The following is a 17490-nucleotide window of genomic DNA, read 5'->3' as shown; positions in this document are numbered from 1 at the left end:
AAGAATTTGGAAACAAATAAAACATGGATAAACTCTCATATCTGTTAGGAAAAATACCGCAGTGTGCAATCTTAGCAGCAAGATTTTAGAAAGGGGCAACCGGTGGTGCACAAACAACATTGTAAATACAGCCCATATTTATCTGTTCATTTAGTTTCCTATGTTCCAACTACTTGCACATTGTTACAACACTGTACATAGGCAATAATGTAACATGTGAAATGTCTATATTTTTTTGTGTAATGTTTACTAATGTTTCCCTTTTTTTTGTCCATTTGGTTTCAAATCAAATTGTATTGGTCATTTACACATGGTTAGCAGATGTTATTGCGAGTGTAGCGAAATGCTTATGCTTCTAGTATTTTACGTCATGCCAATAAAGCGAATTGAATTGAATTCAGAGAGAGAGAGAGGGGGGGGGGGGCATGGAAGGAGAGAGAGAGAGAGAGAGGGAGGGAAGGAAGGAGAGAGAGAGAGAGAGAGAGAGCATGAGCCTGAGAGAGAGAGAGGGGCATGGAAGGAGAGAACGAGAGACAGAGAGAGAGAGAGAAAGAGAGAGAGAGAGAGAGTGAGAGAGAGGGAGGGAAGGAGAGAGAGAGAGCGTGAGCCTGAGAGAGAGAGGGGTATGGAAGGAGAGAGCGAGAGACAGAGAGAGAGAGAGAGAGAGTAGGAGAGAGAGTGAGAGCGTGAGCCTGAGAGAGAGAGAGAGAGAGAGAGAGGGGCATGGAAGGAGAAAGAGAGAGAGAGAGAGAGAGAGACTGAGATAGATAGAGAGAGAGAGTGAGAGATAGAGCGAGAGACAGAGAGGGAGGGAGCGGGAGGGAGAGAGAGACTGGGATAGAGAGAGAGAGAGAGAGGGAGAGAGAGACTGAGATAGATAGATAGAGAGAGAGAGAGAGAGAGAGAGAGAGAGAGAGAGAGAGAGAGAGAGAGAGCGTGAGCCTGAGAAAGAGAGGGGCATGGAAGGAGAGAGTGAGAGACAGAGAGAGAGAGACTGAGATAGAGAGAGAGAGAGAGAGAGAGAGAGAGGGAGGGGGGCGTGAGCCTGAGAGAGAGAGGGGTGTGGAAGGAGAGAGCGAGAGAGAGAGAGCGAGAGAGAGGGAGAGAGAGGGAGGGAAGGAGAGAGTGAGAGAGAGAGTGGGAGGGAGAGCAAGAGACAGAGAGGGAGGGAGCGGGAGGGAGAGAGAGGGAGGGAGAGAACGAGAGACAGGGAGAGAGAGTGAGGGAGAGAGAGAGCGAGAGACAGAGAGAGATCGACAGAGAGAGAGGGAGATTAAGACGACCAGTCATTTTAGTAGTGCAGAGTACACATTGATCCTCTCCTTCCAGGCTGTCGTGTTTTAGACTAATGCTCCATCCTCTGATAGAGGGAGACTGGAAGAGAACAGAGACAAATATTAAAAGAGTGGCCAAGGAAGATATGAGTACTTGCCTAGGCTTCAGCTCAATGGACTAGCAGTCTTGTGGCGCACAACCCAGATTCGAAACAAATCTGTACCTAGTTAACAACAAGAATATAAGTCTTTGTCAGTGCAACGTTGTGGATATATCATGTATCACCCTCATATTGAACTCTTGACCATGAAACCAGTTCCACTTTTTTTTTCATTACTTCCCTCTAATCAGAGACTGATTTGGACATGGGATACCAGGTTCCAGACCATAGTTTAATAGTTGAATATCCCTGATGCATCACAAAAAAGTGGCAATTGTCACACATGAACAATGCATAATGCAATTCCTCCTAACTAGCTGCAATGAATGTGATGACTGCATGAAATACAGTTGTTGATATGCCATACTAATAAAGCTACATTCGATTTATTTTGTTGCATGCATATCTGAGAGGTAATTTTAAGGAAGATTGGTCTTCTTTGAACTACATATCCCATCTATTTTCTTTGGTTGTGACGAAACACAACGCATACGCATTGGAGGGGGTTGGTCGGATCTGTGTTTACTTCCGGATTTCGTTCGCAGCAGCAGCTGAAGACCGCTGTAGCTAGCGGTTTGAGCTGCATAGTAATTTTCGTGCAATTTAGCATTCATGACAGAGTGTAGCTAGCTAGCTAGACAAGCGGCGTCCCAAGACAAGATTCGGTTCATTCAGTCGGCGAATGACATTGGGTACGCTAGCGGACGGCGACTTAAAAACCGAAGCGACGAGATACCTCGCTGACCGGAAAGTGGACCGAGACCGTTGCCCGCTCTCCTCCACTCGTCTCCGAGCTCAAAGTCACTCAATGCTGCGCTCCTCTCGCTCGCCCTCGGCGCAGCACCTCGGCTCCGACTAACGAGATAGTTGTTCATGTTCTTGTTGTTATCTAAGCTCAGGTTCAAAACAAGGACACCAGCGATACGTTTTTGACATTTGACGACCAAATTAGGGACCGAGAGACACCGATCCACGGAGAGAGACGGGTCGGGACCAGGTGGTGAAGCGAGGGTTGGCCGGATAAAGTAGGGGATCGCCTCCAACCCTTGCTGGTGGATTTATTCCTAGATACAAGCATCACCATGGATTGGTTAATGGGGTGAGTACAGCTACCGCTTTCCAGCTGTCACGTTGACAGCACATAGCTAACGTTACCAGTTAATAATCCATGTTTGTGGCCGGTGATATTTGACAACAAATCAGAGGTTTACTGTATCAGAACATGTACTATGAACAAGACTACAAGTGAAAATTAGTTCACTTTCCTCTAGATGGCTAGTTAGAGATCATTATGCAATCTTCTATTTTTTAGGAAACAACGGTAACGTTAACCTGCGGGCGGAGCATCCGGTGGCCTGTGTAGCACAGCCAGCGGCCCAGATTAGGTCCTGAAAATGTATTGTTACACACTAGTTTATTTTTAGGCAGATTTATTTAGTTAGCAACCTAGCCGTGTTCTGTGTAACGTTATTTCCCTCGCAAGGTGCGTTGTTTGATTAACGTTTTGAACAGGTTTCAAGTAGCTAGCTAGTTTATTAGCTATTTATCCAGCTAGCTACGCTACGTTGGCTTGGCATTTACTGTAAATTGGACAGCTAACCAGCTAGCTGGAGGGCTAGCTGGCTGACAGCACACAGGCCCGGTGACTTCTGCGGATGATGATACTTTTTCGAGTCTAAAATACATGTTATATCTACAATGTAGCAGATTTTGTTAAAGCAAATACAATTTCATTTCAGAGGTTATCATCACAGTGTAGTTTGTGCAGATCAATTGTGTTGAAATGCAAGTGTGTGGTTTTGGTGGTGACATCATGCGAGTTGACACCTTTCGAGCCGCGTATGCGATGCTGACCTGTCACTTTATTTTTGTTTGACACTTCCGTTTTAGGTGTCCTAAATCTGAAAATCCAATTCCAGTTTTTCCATCATGACATGTGAGACATTGCAAGACAAGTGTATTCTCTCATTTGCCTTAGTTTTGTTTATTGACTACAGATTTGTTTCATGACTTAGTTGCACACTATTTACAATGCAAACTCCGGTGAATCAGGCATGGGCAGAGTCTTAATTCATATTTGCGTGCAAAGAGAGGAGAGTAATGAACATGTAATAGACAACTTTGCATTGGCATGATAAGCCCAGGACATACAAATAAATAGCAGGTAGACAGATTTGCCTGTTTGTGAACTCACTCAAGGAGTATACGGCGGAATATGGCTTGTGTGGAGATCGCCTCTTAATCACTTTGCGGTGTGTTTTCTAATGTTTACCTTGCTGTATTTTGTTATGGTATTATTTCAGTCATGTGTTGCTTGATACTGTATAGAAGATTCCTCTGTATTGTCAGATGACATATCTAAGCACACTTGAAAGATTAGGCCTATTTGTGTGTCCGTGTGTGTGTGCTTATGGAGAGATCAATGCTCCTTCTTCATAAAGACACAAATCTCCTGTCTGTCTGTCTCTGTCTGTCTTTGTCTGTCTCTGTTTGTGTGCTCCTGGGCCACCACTGATATCATCTCCCAGCAAGGATCTAGAACACAACACAGTGACAGAACATAACACAGTGACAGAACATAACACAGTGACAGAACATAACACTTCCTTTGTCTGCCCGGCAGCGGTGTCACGGCAGGATTTAAGTCCCCACTGAAAGGTGTGCCGCCGTCAGTGTGAGGGAGGGTAGAGGAAGGGGTGGAGGCCTGCTGTTTGGCTGGTTCTCCTCAACATGACATTCTGGCTGAAGAGGTAACAACAATGTAATCATGGCCTCATTGGAACCGCTGCCAAAATATGAACCAGGCACCAGCTACAACAAATAGTTTTTATCTGGCATTCGTTGTCTGACTTCTGGTTGATGTGGTGGTGTTGACAGGTCTCATGTTCTCATTTTTCATCTGTGAAAAATATTTATTATCTTTCTCCATATCCTCTGCCTCTCTCTCTTTGCCTCTCCATCTCTGCCTTCAGACTGTTTTTTCCCCCTTCAGTTTGTGCTTTCAGACCTGAACTGGTTGATATGTCTGTAATTCATGTTTAAGTGCAGCATTGTTTAGCCTTGCAGACAGGGAGGATCAGACAGAGAGCAATTGTAGTCTACTACACAACACAAACTTAACCTTATGTACCTTTTAGCAGCTACTGTTCAGGTCAATGAAGTTATGACTCTGTCATCTACCCACTTCATGAAGGCCTTGACAAAGGCCTGGACAAAGGAAGATGTGGCCCATATTCTGCTGCTCTCGTGTGTGTGTGAATGAATATATATATATATATATATATATATATATATATATATATATATATTCACACACACACACACGAGAGCAGCAGAATATGGGCCACATCTTCCTTTGTCCAGGCCTTTGTCAAGGCCTTCATGAAGTGGGTAGATGACAGAGTCATAACTCGAAATTTCAACTCCCTCCAAAGATTTTCTATGGGGTTGAGATCTGGAGACTGGCTAGGCCACTCCAGGACCTTGAAATGCTTCTTACGAAGCCACTCCTTCGTTGCCCGGGCGGTGTGTTTGGGATCATTGTCATGCTGAAAGACCCAGCCACGTTTCATCTTCAATGCCCTTGCTGATGGAAGGAGGTTTTCACTCAAAATCTCACAATACATGGCCCCATTCATTCTTTCCTTTACACGGATCAGTCGTCCTGGTCCCTTTGCAGAAAAACAGCCCCAAAGCATGATATTTCCACCCCCATGCTTCACAGTAGGTATGGTGTTCTTTGGATGCAACTCGGCATTCTTTGTCCTCTAAACACGACGAGTTGAGTTTTTACCAAAAAGTTATATTTTGGTTTCATCTGACCATATGACATTCTCCCAATCTTCTTCTGGATCATCCAAATGCTCTCTAGCAAACTTCAGACGGGCCTGGACATGTACTGGCTTAAGCAGGGGGACACGTCTGGCACTGCAGGATTTGAGTCCCTGGCGGCGTAGTGTGTTACTGATAGTAGGCTTTGTTACTTAGGTCCCAGCTCTCTACAGGTCATTCACTAGGTCCCCCCGTGTGGTTCTGGGATTTTTGCTCACCGTTCTTGTGATCATTTTGACCCCACGGGGTGAGATCTTGCGTGGAGCCCCAGATCGAGGGAGATTATCAGTGGTCTTGAATGTCTTCCATTTCCTAATAATTGCTCCCACAGTTGATTTCTTCAAACCAAGCTGCTTACCTATTGCAGATTCAGTCTTCCCAGCCTGGTGCAGGTCTACAATTTTGTTTCTGGTGTCCTTTGACAGCTCTTTGGTCTTGGCCATAGTGGAGTTTGGAGTATTTCTGTTTGAGGTTGTGGACAGGTGTCTTTTATACTGATAACAAGTTCAAACAGGTGACATTAATACAGGTAACGAGTGGAGGACAGAGGAGCCTCTTAGAGAAGACGTTACAGGTCTGTGAGAGCCAGAAATCTTGCTTGTTTGTAGGTGACCAAATACTTATTTTCCACCATAATTTGCAAATAATTAAATAAAAAATCCTACAATGTGATTTTCTGGATTTTTTTCCTCATTTTGTCTGTCATAGTTGATGTGTACCTATGATGAAAATTACAGACCTCTCTCATCTTTTTAAGTGGGAGAACTTGCACAATTGGTGGCTGACTAAATACTTGTTTGCCCCACTGTATATGTACATGTGTGTATGTGTGTATAGGGCCCGTACTGATGAGGGAGAGAAGGATGGAAGGAGAAATAAGGACCCACTGAGACTGGTGAAGGAGAGAGGGTGAAATGGGAGATCAAATTTTATTCATCACATGCTTCGTAAACAACAGGTGTGGACTAACAGTGAAATGCAGAAAGAAAAATATGGAGAAGTGAAACGGGTAATAATAAAAGTAATAAGGAGTAATGATAACTTGTCTATCTATATACAAGGGGTACCAGTACTGAGTCAATGTGCAGGGGTACGAGGTAATTACTTGTCTATATACAAGGGGTACCAGTACTGAGTCAATGTGCAGGGGTACGAGGTAATTACTTGTCTATATACAAGGGGTACCAGTACTGAGTCGATGTGCAGGGGTACGAGGTAATAACTTGTTATTAATAACTTACAAGGGGTACTTACAAGGGGTACCAGTACTGAGTCGATGTGCATGGGTACGAGGTAATAACTTGTCTATATACTAGGAGTACCAGTACTGAGTCAATGTGCAGGGGTGCGAGGTAATAACTTGGCTTATACAAGGGGTACCAGTACAGCGTCCATGTGCAGTGGTACGAGGTAATAACTTGTCTATATACAAGGAGTACCAGTACTGAGTCAATGTGCAGTGGTACGAGGTAATAACTTGGCTTTTTACAAGGGGTACCAGTACTGCGTCGATGTGCAGTGGTACGAGGTAATAACTTGTCTATATACAAGGGGTACCAGTACTGCGCCAATGTGCAGGGTTACGAGGTAATAACTTGGCTTTATACAAGGGGTACCAGTACTGCGTCGATGTGCAGGGGTACGAGGTAATAACTTGTCTATATACAAGGAGTACCAGTACTGCGTCGATGTGCAGGGGCACGAGGTAATTGAGGTAGATATGTACATATAACTAGGAATAGTGACAGATAATAAACAGTAGCAGCAGCGTGTGTGATGAGTCAGAAAAGAAAGTCCGGATAGCTATTTGGTTAACTAACGATTTAACTAACTATTTAGCAGACTTATGGCTTGGTGGTGGAAGCTGATCAGGATCCTTTTGGTTCCGGACTTGGTGCATCCGTACTGCTTGCCATGTGGTTGCAGAGAGAACAATCTCTGACTTGGGTGACTGGAGTCTTTGACATTTTTTGAGCCTTCCTCTGACATTGTCTGGTATAAAGGTCCTGGATGGCAGGGAGCTCCGCCCCAGTGATTTACTGGGCCATACGCACTACCCTCTGTGGCGCCTTGCAGTCGGAAGCCAAGCAGTTGCCATACCAAGTGGTGATGCAGCCAGTCAAGATGCTCACTGGTGCAGCTTTTTAACTTTTTGAGGATCTGAGGGCCTATGACAAATATTTTCAGCCTCCTGAGGGGGAAGAGGTTTGTGAAGAGGTGTTGTTGTGCCCTCCACGACTGTGACCCACTCCACTTCAGCCCCATCGATGTGAATGGGGGCGTGCTCGGCCCTTCGTTTCCTGTAGTCCGTGATCAGCTCCTTTGTCTTTCTGGCGTTGAGGGAGGGGTTGTTGTCCTGACATCACACTGCCAGGTCTATGACCTCCTCCCTATAGGCTGTTTCTTCATCGTTGGTGATCAGGCCTACCACCATCATGTCATCGGCAAACATAATGATGGTATTGGAGTCGTGGGTGAACAGGGAGTACAGGAGGGAACTAAGCACACACCACTGAGGGGCCCCCGTGTTGAGGATCAGCTTGGCGGATGTGTTGTTGCCTACCCTAACCACCTTGGGGTTCCCCGTCAGGAAGTCCAGGATCCAGTTGCAGAGGGAGGTGTTCAGTTCCAGGGTTCTTAGCTTAGTGATGAGCTTGTGGGCACTATGATGTTGAATGCTGAACAGCATTCTCACGTAGGTGTTCCTTTTGTCCAAGTGAGAAAGGGCAGTGTGGAGTGCAATAGAGATTGCATCATCTGTGGATCTGTTGGGGTGGTGAGTGAATTGAAGTGAGTGTCTGGGATTATGGCGAATTGGAGTGGGTGTCAGGGTGTCTGGGATTATGGTGTTGATATGAGCCATGACCCGCCTTTCAACGCATAGCAGCAGATGTGAGTGCTACAGGGCGAGATTCATTTAGACAGGTTACCTTGGCATTCTTAGGCACAGGGACTATGGTGGTCTGCTTGAAACATGTAGGTGTGACAGACTGTGTCAGGTTGAAAATGTCAGTGAAGACACTTGCCAGCTGGTCAGCGCATGCTCTGAGTACGTGTCCTGGTAATCCATCTGGCCCTGCATCCTTATGAATGTTGACCTGTTTAAAGGTCTTACTTGCAACGGAGAGCGTGATCACACAGTCGTCCCGAACAGCTGGTGCTCTACGCATGGTTCAGTGTTGCTTGCCTTGATGCGAGTATAGAAGGCATTTAGCTCATCTGGTAGCTTGCGTTCCTGGGCAGCTCGTGGCTGGATTTCCCTTTGTAATCCGTTGTAGTTTGCAAACCCTCCCACATCTGACAAGCGTCAGTGCCGGTGTAGTACAATTCGATCTTAGTCCTGTATTGATGCTTTACCTGTGTGATGGTTCATTGACGGGCTCAGTGGGATTTCTTATAAGCGTCCGGGTTAGTGTTCCGCTCCTTGAAAGCGGCAGCTCTAGCCTTTTGCTCAGTATGAATGTTGCTTGTAATCCTTTGCTTCTGGTTGGGATATGTACTTACGGTCACTGTATGGATGATGTCATCGATGCACTTATTAATGAAGTAGGTTTACTGATGTGGTAAACTCCTCAATACCATCGGATGACGCCCGAAACAACATATTCCCGTCGGTGCTAGCAAAACAGCCCTGTAGCTTAGAGATGCTCTCGTTGTTATGATGGAGGGATGAAAAACTTAATGATGGAGGGAAAAAAGAGGGTGATATGAGAACCCCTAATGGGGGAGAGATGAAGTGATAAAGAAAAGGTTGACAGGACCATGACAAAATGGGAGTTGTTGATAGGTGAAAGCTGGAGTGAGTAAAGCTGAGCTTGTCCACTGAGGTAATTGATTGGTACAGTAATGAATGCCAGAGCAAATAGGTCACTTTGGTGTGTCGTGGTCGGAATGATGATGTCAAAGACAACGTGTGTGTGTGTGTGCAGTGGTGTAAAGTACCGAAGTAAAAATACTTAAGTACTACTTAAGTAGGTTTTTGGGGTATCTGTACTTTACTATTTATATTTTTGACAACTTACTTACTTTCACTTCACTACATTACTAAAGAAAATCTGTACTTTTTACGCCGTACATATTCCCTGACACCCAAAGGTACTCGTTATATCTTGAATGCCTAGCAGGACCGGAAAATGGTCTAATTCACACACTTATCAAGAGAACATCCCTGGTCATCCCTACTGCCTAGAATCTGGCTGACCCACTAAACACATGCTTCGTTTGTAAATTATGTCTAAGTGTGGGTGCGTGCCCCTGGCTATCCGTAAATTTCAAAAACAAGAAAATGGTACTGTCTGGTTTGCTTAGTATAAAGAATTTGAAATGATTTCTATTTTTGATACTTAAGTATATTTAAAACCAAATACTTTTAGACTTTTACTCAAGTAGTATTTTACTGGTTGACTTTTACTTGAGTCATTTTCTATTAAGGAATCTTTACTTTTATTCAAGTATGACAATTGGGGTACTTTTTCCACCACTTTGTGTGTCCATCTAGGCATTGTGCAACGGCTTGTTGTCGGACCTTCACAAGGTTGGTAGATGATTGGGGTGTCATTGTGTTTGTGTATTCTTGTGTATGTTGGTCCCATGACCAAATGTACCCCTTTGAAATGGACAGGTGAGACAGGTGTTGAATCCCTCATGCATTACCAATCCATCATTGAAAAGCAGGAGGGAGGGAGCGAGAGAGAAAAATGACTACTAAATGGTGTTAACTTTAGGGTGCATGACCTGAACAATGGCTTTCAAGTCAAATTGTATTGGTCGCGTACACATTTTGCAGATGATATCAGTGCAGCGAAATGCTTATTTTTCTAGCTCCAACAGTGATACCGAACTAAACAATACACACATCCCCAAAATATTAATTAATTCATTCATTCAAGAAATATAAGAACAAACAATGTCAGAGTCCGAAATATATGTATATATGTATATGATGGCTTGTATAGACAGTGTGGACAGTATATGAATAGGAAAGGTGTGTACAGTAGTAGTTATATAGGATGAGACTTGACAAGAATACATTATATACATATGAAGTGGGTAAAACAGTATGTAAACATTATTAAAGTGGCCAGTGTTAAATGACTGTGTACATAGGGCAGCAGTCCCTAAGGGGCAGGGGAGAGTACCAGGTGGTAGCCGGCTAGGAACAGTTACTATGTTCAGGGCATTGTACTGGGTGGATGCCGGCTAGGAACAGTTACTAAGTTCAGGGCATTGTACTGGGTGGATGCCGGCTAGTGGTGACTATTTAAGTCTGATGGCCTGGAGATATATAAGCTGTTTTTCAGTCTCGCTTTCCCAGCTTTGATGCACCTGTATGGTCTCTGCCTGCTAGACGGTAGCTGGGGGAAAAGGTCGTGGCTCGGGTGGTTGAGGTCCTTGATGATCTTCTTAGCCTTCCTTTGACTTCCGGGTGCTGGATATGTCCTAGAGGGCAGGCAGTGGGCCCCCAGTGATACGTTGGGCTGGCCGCACCACCCTCTGGAGAGCCCTGAGATTGTGGACTGTGCAGTTGTTTTATCAGGCGGCGAAACAGCCCGGCAGGATGCACTTAGTGGTGCGTCTGTCTTTATTTGAGTAGGTAGTGGATGGAAATGATTCAAACACAGACTAGATATTTTCCAATACCGACATCAGCCTGTGGCAGACACGCATGGAGACAGTTCTTGTCTCCATAGGCTCTGTAGAAAATGGGAACAATGCTCCTGATAACATCAAATATTTCACAAACTCAGACACATGAATAGGCTTCATATGTTAAAGGTTTGATTTGGAATCTGCCTGGGCTAGCACATGCTTACCCTTCGTGGTTAGATTGGAGTCATGTGAGACTGGATAACCAGCGGGCGACCATGTGCTTCTGGAGGCGAGCTGTACACCTAATAATAACGACGACGATGATGCTGCTGCTGCTGCTGATGAGTCACATGACCTCTGGCCAATGGGCAGCTGAAATGACTGGAGGGGAGATTCATAGAGCTAAATATAAACTCACATTACACACAGGGCCGGGTCTGGTTATTTATTAAAGCATCGTCACTCACACCATAGTTACACAGCCAAATGTTGTGTGTGTTTCATTGTCTGTGTATACAGTATGTGTGTGTTTTAGAAATACACTACATGACCAGTATGTGGACACCTACTTGTTAAACATCTCATTCCAAAATCATGGGCATTAATATGGAGTTGGTCCCCCCTTTGCTGCTATAACAGCCTCCACTCTTCTGGGAAGGCTTTCCACTAGATGTTAGAACACTGCTGGAGACTTGCTTCCATTCAGCCATCAGAGCATTAGTGAGGTCGGGCACTGATGTTGGCCGATTAGGCCTGGCTCGCAGTTGGCGTTCCAATTCATCGCAAAGGTGTTCGCTGGATTGTAGGTCAGGGCTCTGTACAGGCCAGTCAAGTTCTTCCACACCGATCTCAACAAACCATTTCTGTATGGACCTCACTTTGTGCACAAGGACATTGCCATGCTGAAACAGAAAGGGCCTTCCTCAAACTGTTGCCACAAATTTGGAAACACAGAACCGTCTAGAATATAATTTTATGCTGTAGCGTTAAGATTTCCCTTCACCGGAACCAAGGGGCCAGAACCATGAAAAACAGCCCCAGACCATTATTTGCGGCTGAGCCATTGTTGCTCCTAGACGTTTCCACTTCACAATAACAGCACTTACAGTTGACTGGGGCAGCTGTTGCAGGGCAGAAATCTGATGCACTGCATCCTATGACGGTGCCACATTGAAAGTCAATGAGCTCTTCAGTAAGGCCATTCTACTTCCAATGTTTGTCTATGGAGATTGCATGGCTTTGTGCTTGATTTTATACATCTGTCAGCAGTGGGTGTGGCTGAAATAGTCCAATCCACTAATTTGAAGGGGTGTCCACATACTTTTGTATATGTATTGTTTGAGTAGACCTACTGTATACCTGTTTGGGTGTTTCTGTTTTATGTATGTACTATCTCTTTTTACATTTGACTCATGGTGTGTATTCATAGAAAGTTATCTAAATGTCCTGGTACACTTCATAGCTGACGTCAATGCTCATTCGCAGCCATGTCCTCATCTCAACCCTTGTGCTTTATCTGTACCATCTCACACACCACACACACGCACGCACACACGCTAGCGCGCGCGCACACACACCGCGGCAGTGTGAGTGAGTTCTCTGCTAGAGCTGAAGATATACATAGCAAATTGGCCAGTATTACCTAGTGTTGATTTTGCAGTGTAGCATTTATAGTGTTGATTCTGGTGTTAAATGAACACTGTAAGTGTTTAAATTAAGTCAGCGATGTAAAAGAAGCCCAGTGTAGTGCTGTGCGATATATCAAATTTGTTTTTACACGATATCCAAAATGTTTGTATCGCAAAAATCAAAGTTTTGTTGTTTTTGTTTTATGAGCGTTTGTCTGCTTGTTCTCATGTTGTATTTTTGGTCTCGTCTCCTTCGCTCCTCTGTGCTGTGTGCACCTTCCCATTTATACCGGAGATCTGTATATAATGATTAGATGCACATCTCCGCCCTAACAATGGCAGTTGTTGTCCTAAAGACGGGAAGGCAGGCGACAGGCTCACAGTAGGTCCAAAATAAACTCATAGAAACACATTTACTTATTTTTGTACTGATTTTAAGGGGAGTGAAACCTCTTGCTTCGCCGCTTCCTCTATGGTTTAAACGTTCACCAAGCCCTTCCCCTGCCTCTCACGCCAACAGTTGAGAGATCACATCTTCCTCTCTGACAAGCGCTTTCAACTCATTATTTGCATTTGAGGTTTGGTCCAACAGAATGGGTCATATGGACACTGAAACACATTGAGACGTTATTTTACTGTAATAGAGGACAAGTTAACGTTTCTAACTATACCCTTTTATGTCTCAACTACTCAAGTTGCGCGCAGAGCAGACACTACTAAAACGAGAGTATCAATGAACATTGATTCTGGAAAATGAATGCTCAGTTGGTCATGTGTAGCATTGGTGTACAAGAATGTTATACTAGCCGTCTTGTCTGTGTTTAATAAATGTTCAATAAGCATAAAATAAAACAATTATATCAGGAATTAGCAACTCATTTTCATTCTGAGAAATAAGGTAGGCCACTTGATTTCAACATCTGAACTAATTGGACAGGCTGACTACAGCGCTCGCGTCGCAAAATACATTTAGAAATCTATTATTCAATTATTGCACCCACACTGCTCGCGCTCGCTAACGAGCGTCTGCGTTGCCAAGGGCTAAAATAGAAGTCAGTTCTATTTGTGACGCAGATCGCACTGCAAGTCCTGCCTCTCCCATCTCCCCATTGGTTTATAGAAGCAGGTTATACAAGGTCGGTAATGCACCGAATTTATGAAAGTTGCAATCGAAATATAAAGTCAAGAGAAAAAATGCCTAAAAGGAGGAGAGATGATTATAAACGATTCGGTTCACCGTTTTATGTGTGAATTAATGGTCGGAGTAGAGGATGTTGTGCATTTCAGGTAAAATAACAACTCAATGTTTATATCCCAGGACAAATTAGCTAGTAACAGCAAGCTAGCTAAATAGGACGAATTAGCTAGCAAGTGCAAGCAAGCTAGCTAGCTAAATTGCCATAAATGTTTAATGCTTTTTGACCTGTCCGCAAATTAATGTCATTGGTTCAGAATTTGTATTGATATTTTAACCTGCGTGTCGTGATCGCATTTGGTGTGGGGGGGGGAAATACATGTATGCACTTACGCAGCCAGTTTGGGTTCCGTCTAACATGCTGTTCAAACAGTTGGATACAGACAAAAGGATGCTTTTATAACAATTCAACTGTTCAACCTCGTTAGCTAGCAAATAGATCCAAGTTGGCTAAACTTGAAATACAAAGATTAGCTGGCTAATCTCTAGCACATGGGCTTGAGAGATTGTTGATGAGACCTGTGTTCATTTTATATAGTCTAATGCCTGCTACACGAAGTTAGTCATTATTGGTGAATGTGCATTATGCCTTGGTTCTAGTTAAATTTGTAACAGAAAAGGGCATTTTCATAGCTAGACTTGAAAGCCAGATCAGTGATTATTGCAAAAAAAATCAATAATTACGCTATTTTGTTAAACTAATTCAATGATTAGTGGGTCTGATGTTTGTGGAAGGCTTATATTTAAACTAGGTATAACTTCACAAACCCTGAATTCATTAGATTATTGCTGACTGGTTAAAATACAGTGTATTTGACCTTTTAATTGTACAACAATGCTTATTTTGAGAAATCATACAAAATATAGAGATATACAGTACCAGTCAAAAGTTTGGACGCCTACTCATTCAAGGGTTTTTCTTTGTTTTTACTATTTTCTACATTGTAGAATAATAGTGAAGACATCACAACTATGAAATAACACAAATGGAATCATGTACTATCCATAAAAGTGTTGGACAATTCCAAATATATTTTTGATTCTTCAAGGTAGTAACCCTTTGCCTTCATGACAGCTTTGCACACTCTTGGCATTCTCTCAACCAGCTTCACCTGGAATGCTTTTCTAACCATCTTGAAGGAGTTTCCACAAATGCTGTGTACTTGTTTTCCTTCACTCTGCGGTCCAAGTCATCTCAAATCATCTCATTTGGGTTGAGGTCAGGTGATTGTGGAGGCCAGGTCATCTGATGCAGTACTCCATCACTCTCCTTCTTTGTAAAATAGCCCATACACAGCCTGGAGGTGTGTTGTGTCATTGTCCTGTTGAAAAAAATATATGTTAGGGTTAGGGATGGGATGGTGTGTCGCAGCAGAATGCTGTGGTAGCCATGCTGGTCAAGTGTTCCTTGAATTCTAAATAAATCACAGACAGTGTCACTAGCAGTGGAACCAAAAATCTCATTTGGACTCATCAGACCAAAGGATAGATTTCCACCGGTCTAATGTACATTGCTTGTGTTTCTTGGCCCAAGCAAGTCTCTTCTTCGTATTGGTGTCCTTTAGTAGTGGTTTCTTTGCAGCAATTCAACCATGAAGGCCTGATTCACACAGTCTCCTCTGAACAGTTGATGTTGAGATGTGTCTGTAACTTGAACTCTTTGAAGCATTTCTTTGGGCTGCAATCTGAGGTGCAGTTAACTCTAATGAACTTATCCTCTGCAGCAGAGGTAACTCTGTCTTCCTTTCCTGTGGCGGTCCTCATGAGAGCCAGTTTCATCATAGCGCTTGATGGTTTTTGCGACTGCACTTGAAGAAACTTTCGAAGTTCTTGAAATTTTCCGGATTGACCTTCATGTCTTAAAGTAATGATGTTTTTCTTAGCCCTATTTGGCAGCTCACATAAGCAATCTTCTGTATACAACCCTTACCTTGTCACAACAACTGATTTGGCTCAAACGCATTAAGAAGGAAAAAATTCAATTTTTAACAACACACACACAAATGCATTCCTGGTGACTACCTCATGAAGCTGGTTGAGAGTATACCACGAGTGTGCAAAGGGTTACTACTTTGAAGAATATCAAATCTAAAATATATTTTGATTTCTTCAACAATTTATTGCTTACTACATGATTCCATATGTGTTATTTCATAGTTTTGATAAAGAAAAATTAAGAAAAATAATAATATAATAATAATAATAATAAAGAAAAAGTCTGGAATGAGTAGGTGTGTCCAAACTTTTGACTGGTACTGTATATCGTGAGTCACCTATGAATTTTATATGATTTTTTGGCCATATTGCCCAGCCCTATCCCAGTGTTGGTGTTAATAACCATCATTAAACCAAACCACGCCCATCATTATCATATTTCCCAGCATGCTCTATTGCTTGTTGATTTTTATAATTGTTTTTTTCATTATTTATGTTTTTGCATATACATTGATTAATCTTGTGCTACTCAAATATCAATAGCATACATTTTCTAAACAAATCCAATATTTTACTTGGACTGATTGCACCCAATACTTAAATGGTTGTTTCAGTTTAAATGGTTTAGGTATTCTCCTGTCTTAGTCTTCCTAACCCGGCAGTCATTCTGAATGCAGGTTGTGGGTGAATACAAATTCCAAATGTTGGATATCCTCACTCTGGCTGGATTCCAATAAGAATCACACATCACTTTTCAAGCCAGCATAATGTGACTTGCAGGCCTGATGTGTCCTGTAAAAACCATGAGTTTCAACAACCATGTCTCTGTCACTAACAAATACAGTCATGGGTGATAACTTTCGAATTCACTCGAAAGGCAAGGCACTCTGGGAAATATGCAAATGAGGCTTTACACTACGCAATGTGTTAATTTAACACTGAAAAGTGTGGACCCGTATAGACAATGGACCACTGTTATTCAACACTCAGTGTTGATTTAACACTGGAGAATTTGCTGTGTAGTTCTAGAGCTGAATTCTATACAGTTGAAGTCAGAAGTTTATATACACTTAGGTTGGAGTCATTAAAACTCATTTTTCAACCACTCCACAAATTTCTTGTTAACAAACTATAGTTTTGGCAAGTTCGGTTAGTACATCTACTTTGTGCACGACACAAGTAATTTTCCCAACAATTGTTCACCTAATACCTTTTTTTGCACTATTGGTTAGAGTCTGTAAGTAAGCATTTCACTGTGAAGATGCTGGAGGAAACCGGTATCTATATCCACAGTAAAAATGAGTCATATATCGACATAACCTGAAAGGCCGCTCTGCAAGTAAGATGTCACTGCTCAAAACCGCCATAACAAAGCCAGACTACGGTTTGCCACTGCACATGGTGACAGAGATCATACTTTTTGGAGAAATGTCCTCTGGTCTGATGAAACAAAAATAATACTGTTTGGACATAATGACCATCGTTATATTTGGAGGAAAAAGGGGGAGGCATGCAAGCCGAAAGAACACCATCCCAACCGTGAAGCACGGGGGTTGCAGCATCATGTTTTCGGGGTGCTTTGCTGCAGGAGGGACTGATGCACCTCACAAAATAGATGGCATCATGAGGTAGGAAAATTGCGTGGATATATTGAAGCAATATCTCAAGACATCAGTCAGGAAGTTAAAGCTTGGTCGCAAATGGGTCTTCCAAATGGACAATGACCCCAAGCATACTTCCAAAGTTGTGACAAAAAATCAAGGTATTGGAGTGGCCCTGACCTCAATCCTATAGAAAATATGTGGGCAGAACTGATAAAGCGTGTGTGAGCAAGGAGGCCTACAAACCTGACTCAGTTACACCAGCTCTGTCATGAG

The 17490-nt window shown here is 43.0% G+C and overlaps 1 protein-coding gene across 1 annotated transcript in view; it reads left to right on the top strand.

Annotated features, from left to right (window-relative positions):
- Positions 1–1949: 1949 nt before the first annotated feature.
- LOC110521302 (MOB kinase activator 2) overlaps positions 1950–17490 on the top strand; it is a 118089-nt gene continuing 102548 nt past the window's right edge. Inside the window, exon 1 of the mRNA XM_021598773.2 lies at positions 1950–2534. Within this exon, the coding sequence (XP_021454448.2) occupies positions 2518–2534 (17 nt within the window). The 5' untranslated portion in view covers positions 1950–2517. The remainder of the gene's footprint in view (positions 2535–17490) is intronic.

Source organism: Oncorhynchus mykiss, chromosome 30, assembly GCF_013265735.2.
Source record: "Oncorhynchus mykiss isolate Arlee chromosome 30, USDA_OmykA_1.1, whole genome shotgun sequence".
Taxonomy (NCBI): Eukaryota; Metazoa; Chordata; class Actinopteri; order Salmoniformes; family Salmonidae; genus Oncorhynchus; species Oncorhynchus mykiss.
The sequence above is the reverse complement of the archived record's forward strand: the minus strand, read 5'-3'. Positions and strand labels throughout refer to the sequence as shown.